This window comes from Equus przewalskii, chromosome X (genome assembly GCF_037783145.1).
Source record: "Equus przewalskii isolate Varuska chromosome X, EquPr2, whole genome shotgun sequence".
NCBI classification, from domain to species: domain Eukaryota; kingdom Metazoa; phylum Chordata; class Mammalia; order Perissodactyla; family Equidae; genus Equus; species Equus przewalskii.
In genome coordinates this window covers 6852900-6875199 of record NC_091863.1, presented here as the reverse complement: position 1 = coordinate 6875199, position 22300 = coordinate 6852900, and the positions used below count along the sequence as shown (strand labels likewise).

The 22300-nt window shown below is 46.5% G+C and overlaps 1 protein-coding gene across 2 annotated transcripts in view; it reads right to left on the bottom strand.

Annotated features, from left to right (window-relative positions):
- The window catches only part of WWC3 (WWC family member 3), a 117139-nt gene that overhangs the window by 18435 nt on the left and 76404 nt on the right, over positions 1–22300 (bottom strand). For both annotated transcript variants that reach the window (XM_070606126.1, XM_070606127.1), the window contains exons 9-14: positions 12300–12542; positions 8845–8934; positions 7455–8020; positions 2369–2489; positions 1278–1352; positions 397–483 (exon numbers count right to left, since the gene is read on the bottom strand). In XM_070606126.1, the coding sequence (XP_070462227.1) occupies positions 397–483; positions 1278–1352; positions 2369–2489; positions 7455–8020; positions 8845–8934; positions 12300–12542 (1182 nt within the window). The remainder of the gene's footprint in view (positions 1–396; positions 484–1277; positions 1353–2368; positions 2490–7454; positions 8021–8844; positions 8935–12299; positions 12543–22300) is intronic.

Genomic DNA, 22300 nt, shown 5'->3' with positions numbered 1-22300 from the left:
CCTCAACGGATCACAGAATCTAGTGTGGCCATGTCACTGCCCAGTCCCGTGACCACGATGGACATTTTAAGCCCAAATGCTGCCAATGATGGGCTCTTGGCACTTTCTTAGCATCGCTGTGGCACATAATTAGCCTGGTTCCATTAGCTCCGTCTGCTTCAAATAATAAACCAGACTTTTGTAAAACTTACAATCCCATTTCAGACCAACATTCCCTGATGTTTTATGGTAAATTCAGGTTCTAAAACAGTCTTTTCCCGTCCCCAAATAGCCAAGCAGAACAGATCGGCGAGCGGTGCAGTGTGGAGGCGGCCTGGGAGAGGCCAGCATCAGTTGGACACAGCCCCTGGGTCTGCGAAGGAAAACGTGTCGGCCCTCGCTGGCCCGGGAGCTTACATTTTGCAGTCTTCCTTCACCACCAGCCCGGCAAAGTTCCTCAGTTGGAGCACGTTCACGAGGAGACATTCGCTGGCACTGTCGTGCCTAAAAAATAAAACGCAAGTTCCTAGAGAGCAAATTCCCCATAGTGGAAAAACCCTTCTGACTGAACTACAGCAGTGGCCCCAACTAAGGGTGATGTTACCTGCCCCGCCTAGGGGACATGTGCAAAGTCTGGAGACATTTTTTACTATCATGACTGGGTGAAGTGGGGATGCTACTGGCACCTAGTGGGTGGAGACCAGGGATGCTGCTCACCATCCTACAATGCACAGCACAGCCCCCCATAATGAAGAATGATCCAGTCTCAAATGTCAACAGTGCCAACCGTGAGAAACACTCAAGTGGAACGACAAGAGTGAGTGAAAGAAAGCTGCTGGGGTGGGAGCACCCTGACTTGCTGGATGAACACCAGTGGTTACCACCTTTACTGAAACCGTCATCAGAAACCAAAAAGCCTCCTGTTCTAACCACCTGGTTACTACTCAGGGGAGGTGGGGAAGGGCCTCACTGTCTGTGCCGCAGTGAACAGAATCCACTCCAGGCAGAAACGTGCCGTAATGTCCCCAAGCCCCCAGCGCCCTGAGGTGACAGCTCCCAGCTGTGACTGTCAGTGTTGGAAGACAGCAGCGGAGCTGCTCTTCCCCATCCCTTCTCCTGCCACATTTGTCCCCCCACCTGAGACCGGATGAAGCAGGATGGGGGGTAGCCAGGCCAGGGAGCAGCACCCAGATCACATGGGTCCCTCCTGGCCTGCGTGTGGAGGTGTGAGGGGCCGGGCAGGCCCCAATCGACGCATCATATTTATGAGCAATGGGGAAGGAGGCTTCTGTACTCACAAAAATCCAACGTGGATCTGGGGCCCTTCATTATCGCAAACGTCTCCGCGTGCAGACTCTTCAGCATCTTCACTCCTGAGCACGACCAGAAAGTCACTGGGGTTATTCCAAAGGGAAGTGAATATCGCAGGTGGGCAGAAGCGCTCGCATGCCGGGGGTGCTCTTACTGAGAAGAGCTCTATCCAGTTGCGACTTAAATAAATAAATTATTCCAGTGACTGAAGGGGCACGGCCGGCCCATCCCTGGGATCCAGGACACAAATCTCACTGGGTACCTGCCTACAAAGTGCTATTGTTTTTGAGAAAACAACTTTGCATACCTTTCAAAAATACACGTGATATTCATGGCAAAGTTCAAAAATTAACTTTTTTTTTTTAAAGATTTTATTTCTCCTTTTTCTCCCAAAGCCCCTCGGTACTCAGTTCTATATTTTTAGTTGCGGGTTTTTCTAGTTGTGGCATGTGGGACGCTGCCTCAGCATGGCTTGATGAGTGGTGCCATGTCTATGCCCAGGATTCCAACTGGCGAAATCCTGGGCCGCCGAAGCAGAGAGTGCGAACTTAACTACTCAGCCACGGGCCAGCCCCAAACATTAACTTTTAAAAAGTTTGCAATAAGTGAAATGCTTGTAGATACCTGAGATGAAACAATGACATCAAAGATGTCAAATCAAAATAAAGCCCAGAATCCCAAAAGGTGTTTTGGCATTGCAAAGGCGGGGAGGAAATTCATTCCTAATAAATGTCCTTTCTAGAAAAGCAGGTCTCTCTCGTACACTGATTCTCCTTTTCTAGCTTTACTGGGCTTAAGCCTTAGATCCACCAGGGCCAGAGACAAAGAAGTCGTTCTAGAACCATGGAATGAGGGCCAGCGCCCAAACGCCACACAGAAGCCAGAGGAGGTTTCTTTGCAGGTTGCTCAGGCCCAGCCTCCAAAGTTGAGAGAAGCCAGGAAAAGCCCATAGCCCTGGAGCTCCACACGCGGTTTCAATCCGTAGGAGTCCTGGGATGGCTGGCTCGCTCTCTCTCGTGCTTACCAGTAACACGGGGGCTGGCTGCTTAGGGAGAAGATAAGAAGATCAGCTTCTAACCTTTTGGGTGGAGGTTCAAACACGCCACTGTCACTTGCCAGCGAATAATCTGAGAGGCACGCAGAAACACGGCGCGCCCTCCTCTCCAACCTCTTGGCGCTGTCTTCTCGAAGAGTCACTGCTACAAATAAGAGACACACCGGGGTCAGAAGGTGGCAGCACGTGAGGCTGGGGACAGTGGGGCCAAGATATGAACACTCTATGTTCGAGCACATACAAAGCCACTAAGTGTTCCAGAGACACGCCACTGTATGGACACACACATCTAAATATGCTGCACTCAATTTTTTTTTAATATTGAAAAATTGAAGAAATAGGCTTTTGGCTACTTCTCTAGAAGCTCTTCCAACTGTCATAAATCTCTTTTCACCTCCTTAACGGGTACACAGAACATAAGATGATGGTGGGAAGCCCCTTCATGTCACACTTTGAGAGACTGTCATATGCAAAGGCTGGGAAAGAAACGTTACCCCAAATGCAGAAGCAGCTGCGCGCTCTGAGCGGCGGGATAGGGGTATTTTTCAATTCCTTCTTTATGCTGTGTGGTATGTTCCATATTTTATACAATAAACAATAAACATATGCTATACTGTTTTATAATCAGAAAACAAAACTTTTAAAAGTTATCCAAATCAACTCTAACAAAATGTAGTGACTTTCATGTTAGAGGACACAGCGAACCAGACTCAGCCTTTGAAAACACCTCCTCGACAGTCTCTCTCTAATTACAGCATCCTCCCCAGCAGCCCTGGGGCCAGATTTGCTTCCAGAATTGCTTTTCTGGGGTTAGCAAGCGATCATTACAAGGCAGCTTATTTTTGTCTTGTATCTATTTTAATCGAGAGCCAAAGATAACCACTGACATCTTTCCTTTTATCATTTCATCAACTCTTTCTACTCCTTCCCTCACAACAAGTTCCTTTTAACAAAAATAGGCATGTAATCGTCCTATGCTAAGTGTGACTACGCACACAGGAGCCTCAACACTTTCCAGAGAGGCGTCCTTGGTTAGAATGCAGGATTAAAACATGGAGCCCCAAACTGAGCCATCCTCTGCCATCATGACATCGCCTGTTAATAACACAGGTCCCTCTCTTCTCTGTTCTGTGCTTTTCTTCAGCTGTCTAAGCTCTATAAATCGCAAATCCAGACATCTATGCATCCTTAAGTTGAGGGAAATAGCAAGTCCACCAACGACCATCTCTCTTTTCAACCAAAGCATTATTCACATACCAATTAAATCCAAACATGTCACACAGTGGGCAAAACAGATGAGGCTGTGGCCTTTAGTCTCACAATCTCAACTGCAGACAAAAGCTGATGCTCCAAAGGTCTGTGATGCCAAGCCTGGGGGACTGCTGGCTCCTCCCCGGTCAGGGACAGAAGCTGGCTCCATTCTGGAGTGGCCGGAGGCACCAGCTCTCCAATTGTAGATCAGGAGTCCCAAGTCCATCTCTCCTGGTCACCCCCGCCACATAGAAGGACCCAAAGCCCCCAGCTCTAAATTGCTGATGGACCCCTCGGTTTGCCTCATGGATGATCCCCAGCAAACCAGACAGCTTACTATGTCCACTCCCAGCCCTGACACTTGGCACGGCTCCTAGACATGGTCTTACATTCCTTTAAGGAAATGCCACCATGCAATGACCCTAAGCACTTCCAGTTAACCCGACAGTGCAACTGTGACAAAGTTTCTCTGCCACTGCAATGAAGGTCGATGAAGAGAGAAATGAAACAAAGGACTTATTCCTCAGTGATCCTAGGCTTAGTCACTGCATTCACAGAGCAACTGGAAGCAGAGCTGATGGAAGGAAGGACGGTCAGCAGTTGCCTTGGGTGAGAAAGAAGCGCATAGCAGACCCCACGCTACATACCCCAGCCATCTGCTGTCAGGCTTCAAGGCAACGAGAACGAGATGGACCAGGGGGAGCAATGCCAATGAAGTAAAGACTCAATCTTCCAAATGCTATTTAAAAAATCATTAAAGACAGACGCGTAGACAGACACTGAGACCTGAGGGCATCAACACTGATTGACAAAAAGGAAGAAAATCTAACGAAAATCATGTTGTGGGCAAAGCTGCCAGCTGGCATATTAAAATAATGAAAGCTATTAAAAGTCTGGGGAAAAAAATACATAGAGGAATGAATACTTCAAGCTTTCAGAAAAGTTCTTACACAATTTTAGCAGCCATGATGAATATTAATGTTGAAATAATAATAATAATGGTAACTGTTGAGCTACATTAAAGTGAAGCTATGAGACATGGCCTTCTTGGCCACATCCAGCCCATCCTAAATACAGCGATTCATCGCGCAAAGATGCGCCACAGCCTGACCAGGAAGGTGAAGGAGAATTCCAAGGTCACTTACAGTGAACTTTCTGTCGAGCCGCATGAGAAAAAGAGATAAAAAAAAAAGCATCAAGTGAAAAAAACACAGAATTTAAGCCAACAATTTTAAACAGTATGAATATAATAAAAACGTAATAAATAAATGAGCAAAGTCAAGGTTTTCACGGATTTATATTAGCAAATACCAATGGGAAATGAAAATTGGAAAGGATTTTAAAACCATGACATTTGACTTTTAGAATCCAGGGAAGGTAATAATGTAAAAAATGTTAAAGATGACAGTCTATTTCCCCACTCCCTGTCCTGCCTTCTGTCCCCTCAGACTGATTTAAAACACAATGGAAGAAATCATTCCTAGAGCTTGCCTTGGAGGGTTGGGCAATTTTGAACTTCATCTTACTACAATTTTATCTTGCTAAAACTTGCCTGAGGTCAAACTTGGACGCACTGTTTCTAGCCAGACTGGAATGGAAAGCTGGTGGGAACTATGTGACCTTGGGCGTCACAAATGAGAGGCGGAGTACTAAGATCCTCACCAACTTTAGGAAGGTTCGATGACTCTGGGCTCAGAGCACCAAGCACCAAGGGAGGCACGGAGTCACCCTGTGTCCACACCTGAAGCTGCTTACCCAACCCAACCCTCTGGGAGCACCAACCAGGATCCATTCACTGAGTCAATTATTTCTAGTTTGCGAGGACCCAAACCAACTGACAGTGTCACACAGAAATGCACCATCAGGTGGCAGTATCTGACCATGGCATGAGCAAATACCTCCCCGTCTAAGAAGTTTGAAGCATTATAATGTCAGTCACAGAGTAGGAAGGAAATATAAAGAAATCAAGATCACAAATTAAGTCAGCTCTTCTCCTCCAACCCTGTCTTTGCCTTGGCCCAAAATGGCCCTTGGGCCTTGTGTGGGTTTTCTGCTTAACGAGACTGACACTGTTGTATCTTGTCCTTTAAAGAGAAGTTGGTTACGGGAGTTGGGGGTCACTGAGAAAGTAAGCTTAAGCAACAGATGTGCAATTCAGTCCTTATTTTGTATTTTCTTTTTTGAATGAAAGGAATAAACATGGACCATTGAACCTGTGATTATGAAGAAGAACAAAGCGAATTAAGGTCACCTGTATATGTGAATTACAGAAACAATAAATCTAGGGATATGAAAGGTACGTTTGCAAGCAAAGAGGAGAGACATCAAAATAATAGAGATGCCAAAAAGCCACGGGACTGCCTCAGAACATAACAGATCTCTGGTTAAACATGTAAGTGCTAAGACAGACTATTATTTTATACAGAGATATACACTAACTAGTGTGGTCGCATATAAAAAACTCATGGGGAACAGAGTGGTGGTGAACAGAAGAGCCCATAAAGATCCCCTTGTTCAAAGGCAGCGAAGCTGACACTCAGCCATGCCCAGGGATGCAATCAAGGTCACCCACCTAGTCAGTCAACCGGGCAGGGAACAGAATCCATGTCTCTAAGCTGCTAGTCCAAAGCCATTTCCATAACACCATCCTGGTTTTGTATTCACGTTTGATTTCAACCCTTTGCTGCTAAACTACTCAACGGTATGTGGCCAGGGTTTCCCTGCCTGGACACTACTGACATTTTGGCTGGATCATTCTTTGCAGTGGGAGCTGTGCTGTGCACTGTAGGATGTTGGGCAGCATCCCTGGTCTCCACCCACTAGATGCCAATAGCACCTCCCTGGCAGCCCTCTCAGTTGTGACAACCAAAAATGTCTCCAGACATTGCCAAGTATCTCCCAGGGGGCAACAATGCCCCTGGTTGAGATCCACTAAGCTATACGAATTATCTACTGTTGCCTAAATGGAATGTCTAAAACAGTTCTGCTGTGCAAAGAAAAGTTACTTAAATGGGCTAAACTTCAGGAATGAGAGATCTCATTCTTGATCCTCTCTAAAGCCTACGGAAGTTAAAGTTGCTGGAGGTTGGCTCTAAAAAGCACACGGGTCAAGATGAGGAGGGCTGAGGTCCAGGCCCTGCTTTGTGCACAAGCTATGAGCCAGAATATTCTCTAGAACAGCAGTTTGGTTTTCCATGTGGACAGACCCTGGCACCAAGTAGAAGGTGAATGGACTCCAACTGGATGGATAAAGTTCGCTGTGGCTACACGTTTCTCGATTTGAAGACCACCAGAGAAATTGATTTGGTAAAAATGACTGATCCTTACTGGCATGTCTTTTGAAATTACGCCAATTATTTTCATTTCCACTTTCGACAGAATTACGTCCTTGAAAACTAGAAGGACAAAGGATGAAGAGATGAAGTCACAGGGACAAAGGAAGTGGAGATTTCCGCTGGGCTACAACCAGACACCTGGTCTGAGGCGGGCACACACAGAATGTTCCATCTGGACACATGCCCTGGAGAGTTCATTAAGGCCCTCGTACCTCTTTATCAGCCTCCGAATGTGGAAGACTATGTGGTTCTTACCCTCATTTTCAACAATTAAGCAGATTTTGAAAGCAAGCCAAACACCTGGGAAACACTACTTTGCTAATTTCAATGACCTTTCCAGGACACAGACTGGAAGGACCTACAATGACAGAGCAGGCCAGCGCTCTTCCTGAGCCTATCAATAGTCCTAAACTTTAAGCTCACTATGTAACAGAAGAGCCAGCTGACTTCAGTGCAACTGCACACGATTTCATCCCTGAATTTGAAACCTTTCTACCCACGACTGGGAAAACCGCAGGACTTACTTGCGCCCGTGGGAATGGCAGCCACTTGGGGTCCTCGCTCTCGAAGTCCTTCCCCATCCCCGGAGAATCCGTGTGGCTGAAGGGATGCTGTGCCCGGCGAGTCTTCATCCCCCAAAGCAGAGGCCTGAGCCCGCAGCCTGTCTAGGGTGCCCAGGCCTGACACCTCAAAACTGTCCCCCAACTGGGCCAAGGGCGAGTCGCGCGAGGCCGGGAGGAAGGGCGTGTCCAAGGGTGAGCTCGGGGGAGACAGAGAGGACAAGGAAGAGCGAGAGGACAAGGATGCCAGGGACTGGGGCGTGTCCAGGGAGCGCCTCTGCTTGTGGAGGCCCGAGGGGCCTGGGGGATCGGAGAAGGTGGCATCTCGTCCCAGGGAGTCGAAGGGAATCAGGTCAAAGCGCAAAAGCTGGCCGCACTCGGTGTCGGGTTTTTCGTACTGTGGTAGGCCGTAGATGTCAGTGAAGCTGACCGAGCTCAAGGAACCCCGGCTGGAGGCGAGTGAGCCCCGGCTGGAGGCCAGGGACCCGCGGCTGCTCCCCGAGGATACTGTCAGGGTGCTGGCAGACAGGCTGAAACGAAAGAGCCCCGTGATCTTGGAAGAGCAGCCTGAAGATTGGTGCTGCAGCCCTGCTATTCTCCACTGCAAAGCTGAGCGTCTCGTCTGTTCCAAGAGGGAACAAAATCCTGCCTCATTCTCCCATTAACCCGGCATGTCTTTAAACACCTGTGAGCACTTTAAGGCAACTTTATTAATATTTCCTTTGTTTCTTTTGAATGCCGGTAGAGAGCAGCGGTTAACATCAAGGACGCATGCCTGAGCTCAAGGGCCGCCTCAAACGTGGACCAGCTGAGTCCACTTGTTCAAGTTATTTGCCCTTCCTGAGCCTCCCACGTTCTCGCCGGGGGCTGTGATAATAACTCTTCCTACTTCATGGCACTCCTAGGAGGAATACCTGAGAAAAGAGGACATGGAAAGCCCTCGACGTGATGCTTCACAACACAGTCAGTCCTTGAAAACAGGAGCTATCACTGAGCAGCCAAATTTTATTTTAAAAATATTCATATCCCTCAAAAAAACCCCAAAATAAAAATGCCTATGTGCATATATAGACATGGATATATATACTTCTGGAACTGAATTACAAAATCTTTGGATAAATTTGACTTCAGACTTGTTATTCTGCAGCCAAATTTGGTGCTCTCCATATTCCGTGAATCATAGATTAGCAGCTCCTCTTAAAAATATGACACATCCACTTTTCCATTCTGTGTTTACACCACTTCAGGTTCTAAGTTCTGGTAGAGAAAACCAAGCTAACAGGAATTATGAAGTTCATGGACACGTCATATAACATGATAATTAAGTATAGCTTTCTCTTTCAAAGTTACCCACCTTTTTAACTGGGACTGGAGATAGGATGTTAAGCGGGTAGCTTCTTCCAGCTGCATAAGTAGACAATTTCTTTTTTCCTGAAGCAGAATCCTGTAGGTAAGAAAATAGTCCACTGGTGGATTTCAAAGATAGCGAGTATATTTTCCTAATGAGAAATTCAACTATAAATTCCCCCAAATTGATTTAAGTTTGAATAACTAAATTTTAAAAAGCACATCTAGGTCATAAACACCAAGATGACAGAGACTGTTTCTGTCTTGCTTGAAAATGTACCCCTAGCACGCTGCACAGTGCCTGATACACTGTAGAAGGTCAATAGATGGGCAGGTGGATGGATGAATAGGTGGGGGGTGGATGGATGAGTGGATGGGTGAACGGGTAGATGGATGGACAGATGGGTGAGTAGATGGACAGGAGAAATGAATGCGTGGATGGATGGACCGATGGGTGGACAGGTGGATGGGTATAAGGATGGGTGTGTGGGTGGGTGGATGAACACACAAATGGATGCGGGACTAGACTAGAAGATGGATTCAAATGCAGAGCATGTAGTAATCTACTGGAATTCCTTGGAACAAATCAGATTCCCTCATTCTAAGCCCTCTCCCAGACAAAACTACATGCAATTCTAAAATCTATAGAATTAAAAGATTAGACACAAATAAAACAAAACAGCAACTGTCACAGGATTGGAGGTAATTTTTTTCTTCTGCTTTATTATTTTCTAAAATGAATGTTCTTCCACTGTACTAAGTCTACCGCCTAAAATAGAGCCCAACATGTACAGGCACTCGATAAAGAGTTACTGAATGAAAGTATGAATGAGTATGTTTGCCTTTAAAACACAACAATCCTTGTTCACAAATCCAAAGGGTGGCATTGTAACATGTGGCCAAGTAGGCACCCTTAAAAGAGCTGCTCTTGGGCTGGCCCCGTGGCCGAGTGGTTAAGTTCGCGCGCTCCGCTTCAGGCGGCCCAGTGTTTCGTCTGTTCGAATCCTGGGCGCGGACATGGCACTGCTCATCAAACCACGCTGAGGCAGCGTCTCAAATGCCACAACTAGAAGGACCCACAACGAAGAATATACAACTATGTACCGGGGGGCTTTGGGGAGAAAAAGGAAAAAAATAAAATCTTAAAAAAAAAAAAAAAAAAAAGAGCTGCTCTTTCCTTTCAGCATCCTCCCAATCCCCAGTGATACTCACTAACCCGGCTCCAAGTTTCTGACGATGATGACACGGAAGCCAAGATGGGCAAAGAATGGGCCCAGGCAAACAACTGGCACACTCAGCCCTAAGATGCCTACATTGGCCCCTCTGTGCCTGGCTCCACACCGGGTCTCTTCTAATGCTTTGCAGCCTGTTCCCAGGGAAAGCCTCCTACCTCAGGGCCCCACGCTTTCCATCGTCAGGCACACCTCAGACGAAGGGAGGCGGCATGGAGAAACGCTCCTGCATTGGCCAGGCCCAGAATGTCACAGCTGAGGGAACCCTCGTGGGACACTTGGCCCCATTGCCCCACCGTGTAGCAGAGGTAGCAGACAGAGAATGCTGGCGGGAGGAAAGTGCTGGGCATGAAGGTGCTTATTAGCACTATGTATGCCCCTCCTTGCCCAAGGCCCTTTAGTGGCAGACTCAGGAGACACATTTGGGCTAACTCAGTCCCAGGAGAGGGCTCTGGACCCCAAGACTCAGCTCCTGGGCTGGTCCCACAAGAGCCCCATCGGCTGGATGAGCTTAGGTGACCCAGCCCCTGAACCCAAGCATCAATGGTAACATTGGCTTTGTGGGGTTCTGTGGATTTGTACCCTGGGACCACAGGACTCATGTGGGCTGAGATGTCCAAACAGCAAGGACAGAAACGGTCAAGGGTGTTTGGGTGTGGGGTCCTGGGAAGCAAGTAACATTCATGTGACCAAATTCACTCTCCTTAAGAGAGAACCATCTGGAACTCCCAGGCCTTCCCACCCAGAACATACACGAGAGCATACCAAGGGTAGAACGGAAGGTAATGTTGTACTAAAACATACAAAAGCACAAGAGTACAGATGAAAACTTCAATTCCATAGTCCCTTTTCAGTTTCAGAATCAACTCCATGTTTATCCTGAGTGAGGTGACAGGGATGTTATCATCTCAGGTAAACTAAAATTCCCTCCGTATAGTCCTATGAGCTGACTCTCCAAATAGCCCCACTTCCTGCCAAGGCTGACACTGCCTCCAACGTCAAGACACAGACCCATCTATCGATTAATGATGACTATCCAAGCATAAATGACCCCCAACAAATATGGACAACAATCCTGACATTTGATGAAATAAGTCATAAGGGCATCTGTACTGATCAAATAATTGAGGTGACTACTAAACTCTTTTTTTTTTTAAGATTTTATTTTTTTCCTTTTTCTCCTCAAAGACCCCCAGTACATAGTTGTATATTCTTAGTTGTGGGTCCTTCCAGTTGTGGCATGTGGGACGCCGCCTCAGCGTGGTTTGATGAGCAGTGCCATGTCCGCGCCCAGGATTCAAACAGACGAAACACTGGGCCGCCTGCAGCGGAGCGCGCGAACTTAACCACTCGGCCATGGGGCCAGCCCCTACTAAACTCTTTGTAGAGAATGCTCAGGTAGAGACAGCTTAGGACTCTGTTAATGCACTGAATTTTAAGGAGCCACTGTATTATCAAATGTAAGGTGGGCTCCCCAAAGCCCAGCAGATGTCCACGGATAAACTTCTGATAAATTTCTGTGAAACTGAAAGCAGATCTGGCCTTCGACACAATCTGTGTCACACACATGGCACACAACAAATGGCTGGGCAACAGAGGACAAGGGCCACCGTGGGCTTCATGCGTCCTACACTGGAAAAGAGCCCCAAGACAGACTGACCGCCGGGAGGCGTGTTCAGAAACGGATGCAAGACAGGCTGCCCCAAAAGAAAGAGTGGGCTTCCCCGGGAGGAAATCAAAGTAAAAGGTAGATTGCGGCAACACCCAAGATGTCAGGAATGGGGACCTCTCTGTGGCAACATCGCCTGCATCTCCGTCCTCCTGCTGGCGACCCCATCCTGTCCGGGGTGCTGTCCTGCCTGCCGAGGTGGAAGCACCCAGCGCCTACACTGGGAAGTGGTGGGGTCTGGGGGGGGGGGCGGTTCCCCTGTCTTCCCTTGTTCTATCCCCTTCTCCATCATCTCCCACCTCTGATAGGACCAGGAACCTCGGGAGCCCAGGGCAGAGCTGGCTGCTCCTGCAGAAGGGAAGGCACATGCTCTCTCCATCTCCTCCCGGCCCCGCCGCCTTCTTGCTACTGGGCAAGGAAACACGCCAGGCGGCAGCTGCCCTGAGGAATCATCAAGACCGTTCTCAAGCCGTGTGCAAGCTCTCTGATTTAGCTTTCTGAGTCGGTTCTTCACTGGAAGCCGGATCCTGCCTGCTCCCGGGACTCTAGAGGCCAACCCACCTTTCTGTGGCGCCCTGCACAGACGTGGCCCGCGCTCGCTGGATCTCCTCCTCCAAGCGCCTCCGCTCCTCCTCCAGCCGGGCCACGTCTTCCGCCGGCCGTCTCTGCTGAACGATGAGCTGCAGCTCCTGAAGCAGGGCTTCCTTCTCCTTGATGAGCTGCAGCCGGTCCCTGTCGGCCTCAGCCATGCCCGGCCAGGACTCGGTATCAAGCTGGGCCAGCTGCTGCTGGATATTCGAGACTCTGCAAGAGAGAGAGACAGAAAAATCCACGAACTTATAGATTCGTCTTCACACGTTCTCAGCACCAACATACTGATTCTGGAGACTCATTCTGCTAAGTAAACACTGAAGTTATTGCACTGAGTGAACCGTAAATGACAAAAATAAAGGATTTGGAAATGATGGGTAATAAAAACGGTTTGTAAGTCCTTTGCATAATCTCCCCTGGTCTATGAGATTCGAGATGAGAGTAACTATATCATGCTTGTTTCAAAGAATTGACAGAAAGGCTGGCAGGCCTCAAATATGCCCATGCACTATGTGGTTTCAGGTTCATGGTTTCCTGCATGGTACCATCCCAGAGCAGGAGGGAGCTACCTCGTTTCTCCCTACCCCACTCTCATCAGTAGCTAATGCTGTGCTGGACACATGAGAGATGCTTCTGGCTTCCTGCCTTCTCTGCCCTGCCTAACTGCTCACACTGCCTAGAGAAAATTCCAGGACAGAAATGCACCCATCACCGGGCTTCTGAACAGAAAGCCCCCAACACCCAGTGCTCTTTGTCTTCTAGTCCTGTCTGCTCTCTCCTGCACCAGAGACCTTGACCATGTGTGCAATTCAAAATGCCTCACAGAGAGCAGACACTCAACAAAAGCTGAATGCCTGAAGCAGTGACTAAACGCACCAGCAAACACAGGAAAGAATGAGAGTCAGCCCGGGGAGCGCAGATGTGACGAGAGGCGCTCTGGGTGGATGCAAACCAGTCAGCCTCCCTAAATGTGTCAGCATGACCACCCTCAAGCTGTAAAACTACAGACTCTACTGTCACTTTCCATGTGCCTACGTGTCCACGTGCTTGCTCGGCAAACAGCCTGCATCACTTTTTGTGTCCTGAGGCATTGCTGAATGCAGATGAAGTGTGAAAGATGTGGCTCATATTTTCAGAGCATCCTTTCAAAGCAAGAGCAGAATGTTTTAAGCCCTTTAAGTTTAAGATGAGGGCTATCTGTTTCCGGCCAGACTCAACCTGAACCCAGTGCTGTGGAGGACAGAGATTGTTATACATGCCCAGAATTAAAATCCAGAGACAAAGTCACAGAAAGCTGTGAGGGCAAGTAAGTGGCAGGTGCACACAGCCCTATATCCTCTAAAGCAGTGGTTCTCAAAGTGGGGCCCCTGACCGGCAGCCTCAGCATCACCCAGGAGCTTGTTACAAAGGCAAACCTCAGGTCCCACCCCAGATGTGCTGAATGTGACACTCTGGGGATGGGGTCAGGCAATCTGGGGTTTGACAAACCTTCTAGGTGCTTCTGATGCTTGTTTAAATTTGACACCCTCTGCCTTCAGGCAGTCTGGCCTGGTCTGGAGGATGCTAACTGGCCTTGGAGCTCTGAGGGGCTTGCATTAGGCACTGATGTGATGATCTTCACTAAAACAGGAATGGCAGGAGTGCTCCTGAGACTCCCCTGTCCCGTGCCTAGGGCACATGTCACTAATCATCCTGCCTGCTGAGTCCAGACTTCAGAATCCTTCTCAACACTGTGCTCCCTGCAGATACTGTCAATCAATTGGTGTTGGTCCATGTGTTAAAGCCTGTCAGCCAGGCCTGTGCCAAGCCAGTCCCCTCCCGAACCAGACATAACCATGGGGACTAGTCAGCCTGGCTGGAGGACCGGGCAAGACTCCTTTCTCAAATACTGAACCAATTAGAATACCCACAGTTATGAAAAGAGTACACAAGTTATCGTTTAAATGTATGCATTTTACTCAAGTGCAATTCCCCAAGAAGGTAAAGAAAACAGTTGAATGTCAGTAGCTTTATTAGGCAAGTTCTTTTCTAACTTAAAACTAATTTCCTGAAAATGTGTTGGAAAACGGTGCCAAATCATGTCACTGAAAAAACTAATGACAGAGACAGCTGAACAGGGTCAGGAATCCAACTGGGCTTAAGTGTCCACCTATGTCTAATTAGTGTAATTAAAATTTATGGCAGTCATATAACCGAAGCCCAAGGAAAATACACTCCAAGCAGACCCATAAATAAGTTAGTGCCAAGTCAGACATTATACCCAATGAAATTTCTAGAACATTCTACTGTAGATCAAGACAAGTCAAAAGTAAGGAATAAATATAAAAGAGACAAATAACAATGAGCAAATCCATTGTGTCCTCATAATTTTGCATTTCAATTTATCTGATCCACAGGAAGGCCTATCTGAGCCCAGCTAAAGTTAGTAGAATTACCTTGTAATATACACTAACTCATAAATATGCTATAAGCACACATATTTTAAACAGCAACTCCTTTTGAGTTTTCTGAGGTTTACGTGTGAGGAGCTCAAGATTCCCTTAGTCTCCCAGCTCCAGGCTCACTGCCATTCTACAAGCATTCAAGTTGCTGAAGGGGGCAGAAGAGGCAATCCTAGATAATCCTACTCTTTCCAGGAAAATCTCAAGTAATACCCACTATCAGAATAAAGAATGAGGAAAAAATGCAATTAGAAGAGGGAGGAGAGGCAAAGGGCAAGTTTCAAAATGACTGCCCACTGCGGGCACAAGATAACTAGCACAGAGGCCAAACATATGCAACGGACTGTAACTCTCCATGGCTTACAAGAACAACATGCAAGGACATATGGCAAGGGACAAGGTCCGCAGCAGAAACAAAATCTGGATGAAGCTGACTTCGCGTAGCCCATCTGGAAAAGTTGTTTGGGCTGTGTGAAATATTAGGCAAGCGTTTCTGTGCTCAAGAACTGTGCTTTTTTAAATAAATTCCACGATGATAAATATGATTGCATGTTTATTTCAGAGCTATATATGAATCTAGAAGACTATTAGCACATATTGGAAAGTGCAATTTCTTTCTCTATACCCATACTCCGGATGCAGACATTTAGCGCCCACTCTTAGCCGGGTTGAGAGGAGGCACACATGTCTGTCTGTCTGTACTGGAAGCCCAAAGCTCTAGAAGGATTCCTTCAATGATTTCTTGTACATTCACCATGGGATAGACAAGATGGCTTTGCCTTTAAAACAATAGGCCTTGTCTACTGTGCCGCTGGCCTGGAAACGAGCCGCCCGCAAGGAGTACCCTCCGTGTGATAGGTTTACTGGAGGAAACAGACTTTCTGCCTAAGGCTAAACACAGATGTCCAGGGCTCCGATGCCCTTCCTTCTACATGCATGCCAAACAGCTGGTCCATTGGTTAGAACTCCACTCCTGCGAGTGCCATCACTCCAATTCTGGGTAATAAAGGAAAAATAATTTCCAGAAAGGCTTTTTTCTGAAATACCATTTCAGTGAAATTGAACACATGGAAGCAAAGCAAGGTCATGATTAAAGTTTGCAAAAAAGAAACTTTTCCAAATTCATTTTTAAAGAGAACCAAGCGCAACTTAAAATTGGCAAGGTTTTTTTCCCCCTACAAGTCAACTGCATTCTTTATTGATGCTTATTTTTGACAGGTAATACACTTTATGGCCTATATATAATCTCTTACAAATGTCTCTAAAAGCTTTAAAATGTAGGTCCCTGTGCTCATGATAGTGAAGAAATGAAAGGCAAATCTTTAATCAAGCATTCAGGGTTCATATTTATTATGCGATTTCCAAATTCTATACCGTGAACAGGTCTAATGAAGACAGAAGCAAAATATGAATCAGTTTTTCCTACTATTTCTGCCGAAACACCCTTTCTGTTACAACCCAAGCACCATTAAATCATAAATGGAAACCTGCATTTACTCTGCAGAAACTGCTCACCCCTCACAATTCCCATGGAAATCTTCAATATGATTTGCATTTTTCTAAGGAAAAAAATGCACTCTTAATACTATACAGTTTTGAGGCATATTTTACATATCCAGAGTAATCCTCAACTATTTGAGTTTATACTTAAATTCTGCAATCTACTAGATAATTTCTCACATTCCCAAAATACTGCTGCTTTTTGGAATAGGAAACGGAACAGCAGGCAAGCCACGGTCCCATGTGACGGCGCTGAGATGTGAAGGATCCCACTGCCACCCTCCAGGACATGGCACCAGCTTAGATGCTCGTGCCTTCAGATTTCAATTACAGCTACTGACTTGATACTTCTTACAATTTCTCTCCTTAGTTTCTTTTTTGTAAATAGCCATTTAAACGAAAAGCAAAAGTTCAACAAAATCTCAGCTGAGATCTAAATCAGATGGACGATGAAATCACTTCAGCTGATTGAACTAAATACTGATAAACTAGTGTCCATTCACCTCAGCTCTATTCTACGTTGGAAATTCGAGAAGTGTGAATCTAGAATACGTGGTGTAAGAAGGATCCCCTAATACCCCAATATACTGCCCTGCCCTCACATCTTTTCCCCTGTGAACACACAGATCTTCAGAGAGCAACTTCTTTAAATGAAATCCAGACAGTCTGCAGGCTTCTTTCTCTTGGCCTGAATGGGGAAGATGAAGCTACAACGGCAAGGATGCTTTCCTTTTTTTCTTATAGCTGTGCCCTATCGGCAAAAACGCAGATACACAGTCATTTGAGAAATGAAGGAAAAATCCAAGCGACTGATCAAATTCAACTGGAATCCTAACATGACACTGATTCCTGACAACAGACGAACAGCAGGACCCATCCTGGCAACAAAGGCTAAGACACAGAGAAACTGGATGGGCCACGTGTTTTGTTCCTATCCAGACTTCGAGTGTTTCTATGGAAACAGCTACAGTTTGTGCACAGTTCTGGAACAAGTGCTCTTAGGTTAAAAATAAGGAGGCATCTGCGTCATTGAGATTGCTTCGAGAAGACTTGCTCCTCCAAACTGGCTTTGAAAAATTTGAAAACTCTTAACCAATAAAGTGAAAATATTCCTATCATAAGGTCTGTCTTGGAAATCCAAAGTGATGTTCCTGAAGGGAAAAGAAGAGGCAGTTGTTTGGGTATTTTCATGTGATCCAGAGTTGAAAATAGACAACTAGTCACCATGAAATTACACCATCACTTGGAATTATCAGTTCCACTTCCACAAACCACCTTTAAATCCGAATACATACGAAACTCCGCATTGTCCAGAACACTGCATTTCGACAATTTACCAACTCTTAACAGCAATCTCAAATCTAGATACATAAGGAAAGACTTCTCCGAAATACCTAAATGCATACACTTCTTCCCCGTTTAGAAGTGGCAAAGCCCAGAGGTTCTGCAGCAGGTAGGGAAGCTAAACTTCGCAGAGTGGAGTGATCTCAGAAATGGGAGCTGGGAGACCAAGGGACAAGGGGGAAGCGGCAGAATGAGAAGACCAAACACTGAATTGTGGCGCTAAAATAACAGAAGTCCATGGCGGCAAAAGAAAAGTCACATGATGTTCCCTAGGCTCGGTGTGGAAGAGCAGGGAAGGACACGTTATCCCTCGCTAACACTGCCACGAAAAGTGATGCACTCTCTTCCACACGCTGATAGGCGAATGGGGGTACGTAATGCTTCCCAGTATGTGAAACACCCTGCTCCAGTGATGTTCACGGGGCTGTCACGGAGGTGGCCATGTGGAGAGTCCCTGGATGAAGGCTGAAAGACACAGTGTTTTGACTGTGGTCCTCATTATTCGGGTTCTGGAACATTAATGTCAGTTCTAGATTTAGTTCCTGGCATAGAATTGCTGCTTTCCTCCCAAGTCTCTTTTGTTCTGATCAGGCGTCTCACTTTGAGGCACTCCGAAAACACGTGCTTAAAAGGCAATTGGAATAAAACCCCTGACCGGGTGCTGGGTGACTCTGCCCCTGAGACCCTCTGACTTCCACATATCTACAGGGGGACTGGGGGGCATAAGGTTGTCCTGACCATGCTACAAGGTGTATCGAGTCCAGTGCCTTGCCCAGGTACAGCCGGCAATTATATGACCTACAGCCGAGTAGCTTACAAGTCAGGAACTCACTCACTCACCAGTCAAGCCTTAACAATAAGAACCAACTTCAGTGACTGGAGGCAGAATATAATTCCTCCACGGGCCTGGAGATGTGCACTGCCACCACATCAGGGGACCAGAACAGGGCACTGCAATGAGTGACTTGGCAAGCAGAGGATGAGGACTCTGCCAACAAGAATGCTTCAAGGGCAGCTTCAAGCAGCTTAAGGTCCAATGAAAGCACGAAACTAATTGTCAAAAATCAATATCCACCTTCTAAATGATCCTCAACCATAAAGCAAGCCTCTGAGAACTCGGCCTTAGGGGCCATTCTCCTCCCTTAACTCCAGGGAGTGCCATCTGTGTCACGCTTCCCACAGGCAAGTACTAGTGGAGGGCTGCCAATGTTTTATTTTGCCAAGTAAAGACTGAAAAAACTCACTCGCATCAACTATCATCACTACTTCATCAGGAAAACCTCTTCTTTTTCCTTCCTACTCCTAGACAGACTCTCTCGGACTTTTTCCTGCACCCCTCTGGCCAATTGCATCCTAACTACTGGACTTTCTCACGCCTCAGTCCTGGATCCTCTTCCTTTCGCGGTGTATTCTCTCTCCCAAGGAGGACAGAGCGGAGTGGGCTGACGCCCTGAGTTAGCCGAAAACCTGCACCCACAGACCACTGTTGCCCACGCACCATAGGGATTTATGAGCAAGACAAGGAGCCTGAGAGTGAGGTTTTTCAACCATGGCACCACTTACACTGTGGGCCACGTAAGTCTTCGCTGGGGGCTGTCCTGTGCATTGTGGGACGTTTAGCAGCATCCCTGGCCTCCACCCACTCGATGCCAGCCAGCACCCTCTCTCCAGTCACGAAAACCAAAAATGTCCCCTGGGGGACAGAAATTGCCCCCCTCAATGGATGAGAACCACTGTGAACAGGGGAATGATGGGATGTAACATCTTTTGAAAAGATCGCTCTGTCTGAAAAAAAATTCAAAGACGGCAATTTAAATAAAAAGTCACACAGGGGCTGGCCCCGTGGCTGAGTGGTTAAGTTCGCACGCTCCGCTGCAGGCGGCCCAGTGTTTCCTTGGTTCGTATCCTGGGTGCAGACATGGCATTACTCATCAAACCACGCTGAGGCAGCGTCCCACATACCACAACTAGAAGGACCCACAACTAAGAATATACAACTATGTACCAGGGGGCTTTTGGGAGAAAAAGGAAAAAAATAAAATCTTTAGGACAAAAAAGTCAGACAAATGATGCTGAACTGCACCACCAGTACAAAAATGCACTATTCTCACCAGAGAAAAGCACACGACAACTGAGAAAACATCTCTGCCCATTAGTCTAGTAAAATTGACAAAGAATGATGATATTTAATGATGCTAACAAGATACAGACATCAGGGCTCTCAATCACCACTAGTGGCAGCGTAAAGTGGATAAGTCATTTTGGAAGGTGATTTGGTGGCATCTATCAAAACTTTTAATGTACGTATCTTTAGACTCATACATTTCATTGCTAAGTATCTGTCCAAGGAAACAGTCATTTCTGCAAGGGTGGGGGCCTGTAAATAGATGTGCACTATTTGTGAAAAGGAAAAATTGGAACCATGTAGATGTCCATCCATGGAGGGATGGTTATAACCATTACAGAAGCTCTGCATCATACACTATATAACCACACTTGGCGCAATGTATTTAAGTGTTGAAACAAAAGACTAGAAGATCTCACCCCAACCCATTAATGGTGGGATTAGAGAGCGGGAAGATGGGTGGTCTGTGTTGATTGTGCCTTTGAGAAAAACAACGAATTCATAGATTATTTATTTAATAGAAATAAAGAGGAAAACACACGTGTATGCATGTATATATGTAAATACGTGTTGTATGTGTACATATATGTATAAGCATACATACGCACATGTTTCTAACCCTGGCATATACGTATATGTATAGACATTGTGTGTGCAAATACACACACACAGCCCCGCCAGCAGAACCACTGGTATCCTCACATATTTCTGTTAGTTGTGGAGGAGATTATCTCCCAAATATGTTAAAGACCATATGTGATGGTGTCACATAAACCACACAATTTCTTCAAAACACCTGGAATAGGACAGGTTTTGGTGAGAAGTACAATCTCCCAGTCTCCCAGCAGCTTCTCTGCCCGCTGCAGCAGAGTGTGGATAAAGCAACTGGGGTCACTCACACAGATCAGCTGTTGGGAAATCATGCAGGGATGGCCCCGCTAAGAGATCCCAATCCTCCAGCACGGAGCAGGGGTCCTCAGCCTTGGTGCTAGCGACATTTGGAGCTGGATCATTCTTTGTGTGAGGCTGTCCCCTGTGTACTGTAGGATGCTGAGCAGCATCCCTGGCCTCCACCCACTTAAATCCCCTGGGGGATAAAGTGTCGTCCCGTCGTGTGTCATCCTCATCGTCCACCCCCACCCCCACACACCCCCGTTGAAAGCCACTGTGCTAGTAGGAAAAGGACAGGAAATGCTTGAGTAAGCCAATCAAGAATGTCTTTACAATGCATCTCTGATTTTTAAATGTTGCCAATACAGCCCAGAAAGGCACTTCTGAGAAGCCCCTACTATACCACAAAGGTTGAGACAGTGGGGACAGGACCCTCCCGTGTTGCTGCAGTGCATTTTCTAACAAGGTTCTAGCGATCTTGAAATAATACTTTCACTTAAAAGATACTGATGAAGGACACTGTCCTCCCCTGAATAATTTTCTTAAACGCTCGACTTTTTGCCCAAATGTATTATCTCGACATTTAAAAAGTTACTCACCGTGTACCGACACCATCTCTAGATAACAAAGAAATCACTTGCTATGTTTGGTAAATGTCACAGCAAAACATGTAACAATTACGTTCCTAAGTGCAGCAACCATCTATTTTCTGTGTTTTAATCAGCACAGCAAATTCCAGCACCCACACTATGCAGTTCCAGTAGAAACACGCAAGAATGAGCAGAGGGATATTCAGATGAGACAACAGCCCCTGGTAAATGCCAGCGAGCCCGAGAGAAGGAATGCACGACAGACAGAGACTAGGCCCATGGAGATAAGCAGCATGGCTTGGCAGTGGGCCACGTGGAAACGCAAAGCCCACCACGAATACATCATGGAAAGCCAAAAAGAATGGGGCATAGAAGCTCTGAGCAAACAGCTCAGTTTGAGCTGGCCCTCTAGCAGGGAGTCATATGATCTGCTTTTGTTGCTATTTTTACATCTTCTAAAAAGACAACAAAGTGGATTTCCAGACATCCATGAATGATACAGTATACTGAGCAGGCCCAACTATTTCGTTCCAGAAAGGACCCCTCACCCCACCTGCCATTTGGCCCCTTCTCTCCCATCCCCCAAGATAACAGGTCATACTGACCAAAGAAACTTTTTTAAAAAGATATGCTTCACAGCATTCCAAAACACATATTTTAAAATAATTTGAAGATTTTCCAGAAGGCACACAAGAGAAAAGTCTCTAAAAAGAGGACATGAAAGCTAGAGCAGGTCAGAATACTGAAAACACGGGCCCTGTGCACATGGGGAGAAATGTGACATGCTAAAAATACCGCGCCTGTGTGAGGATTACGTCCCACCTCCTGGTTTTGCCCATGTTCTGTGGTCAAGACTGGGAGGCAGGGAGGAAAAGACAAATGAAAATGCACAGACAAGGTCAAGTCTCGATCTTCAGCAGGCAGATGATTTACAACGCAGGTCAACAGGAATGACTGCGTTTCAATCATCTCCGTCAAAACGAAACAGACTAGGGACTGCTATCACCTGTTGACCTAATCCTTGTTAAACCGTCTTTTAAACCAAGATACATGGCTTTTCCATTAACCTATGAGTTAGAA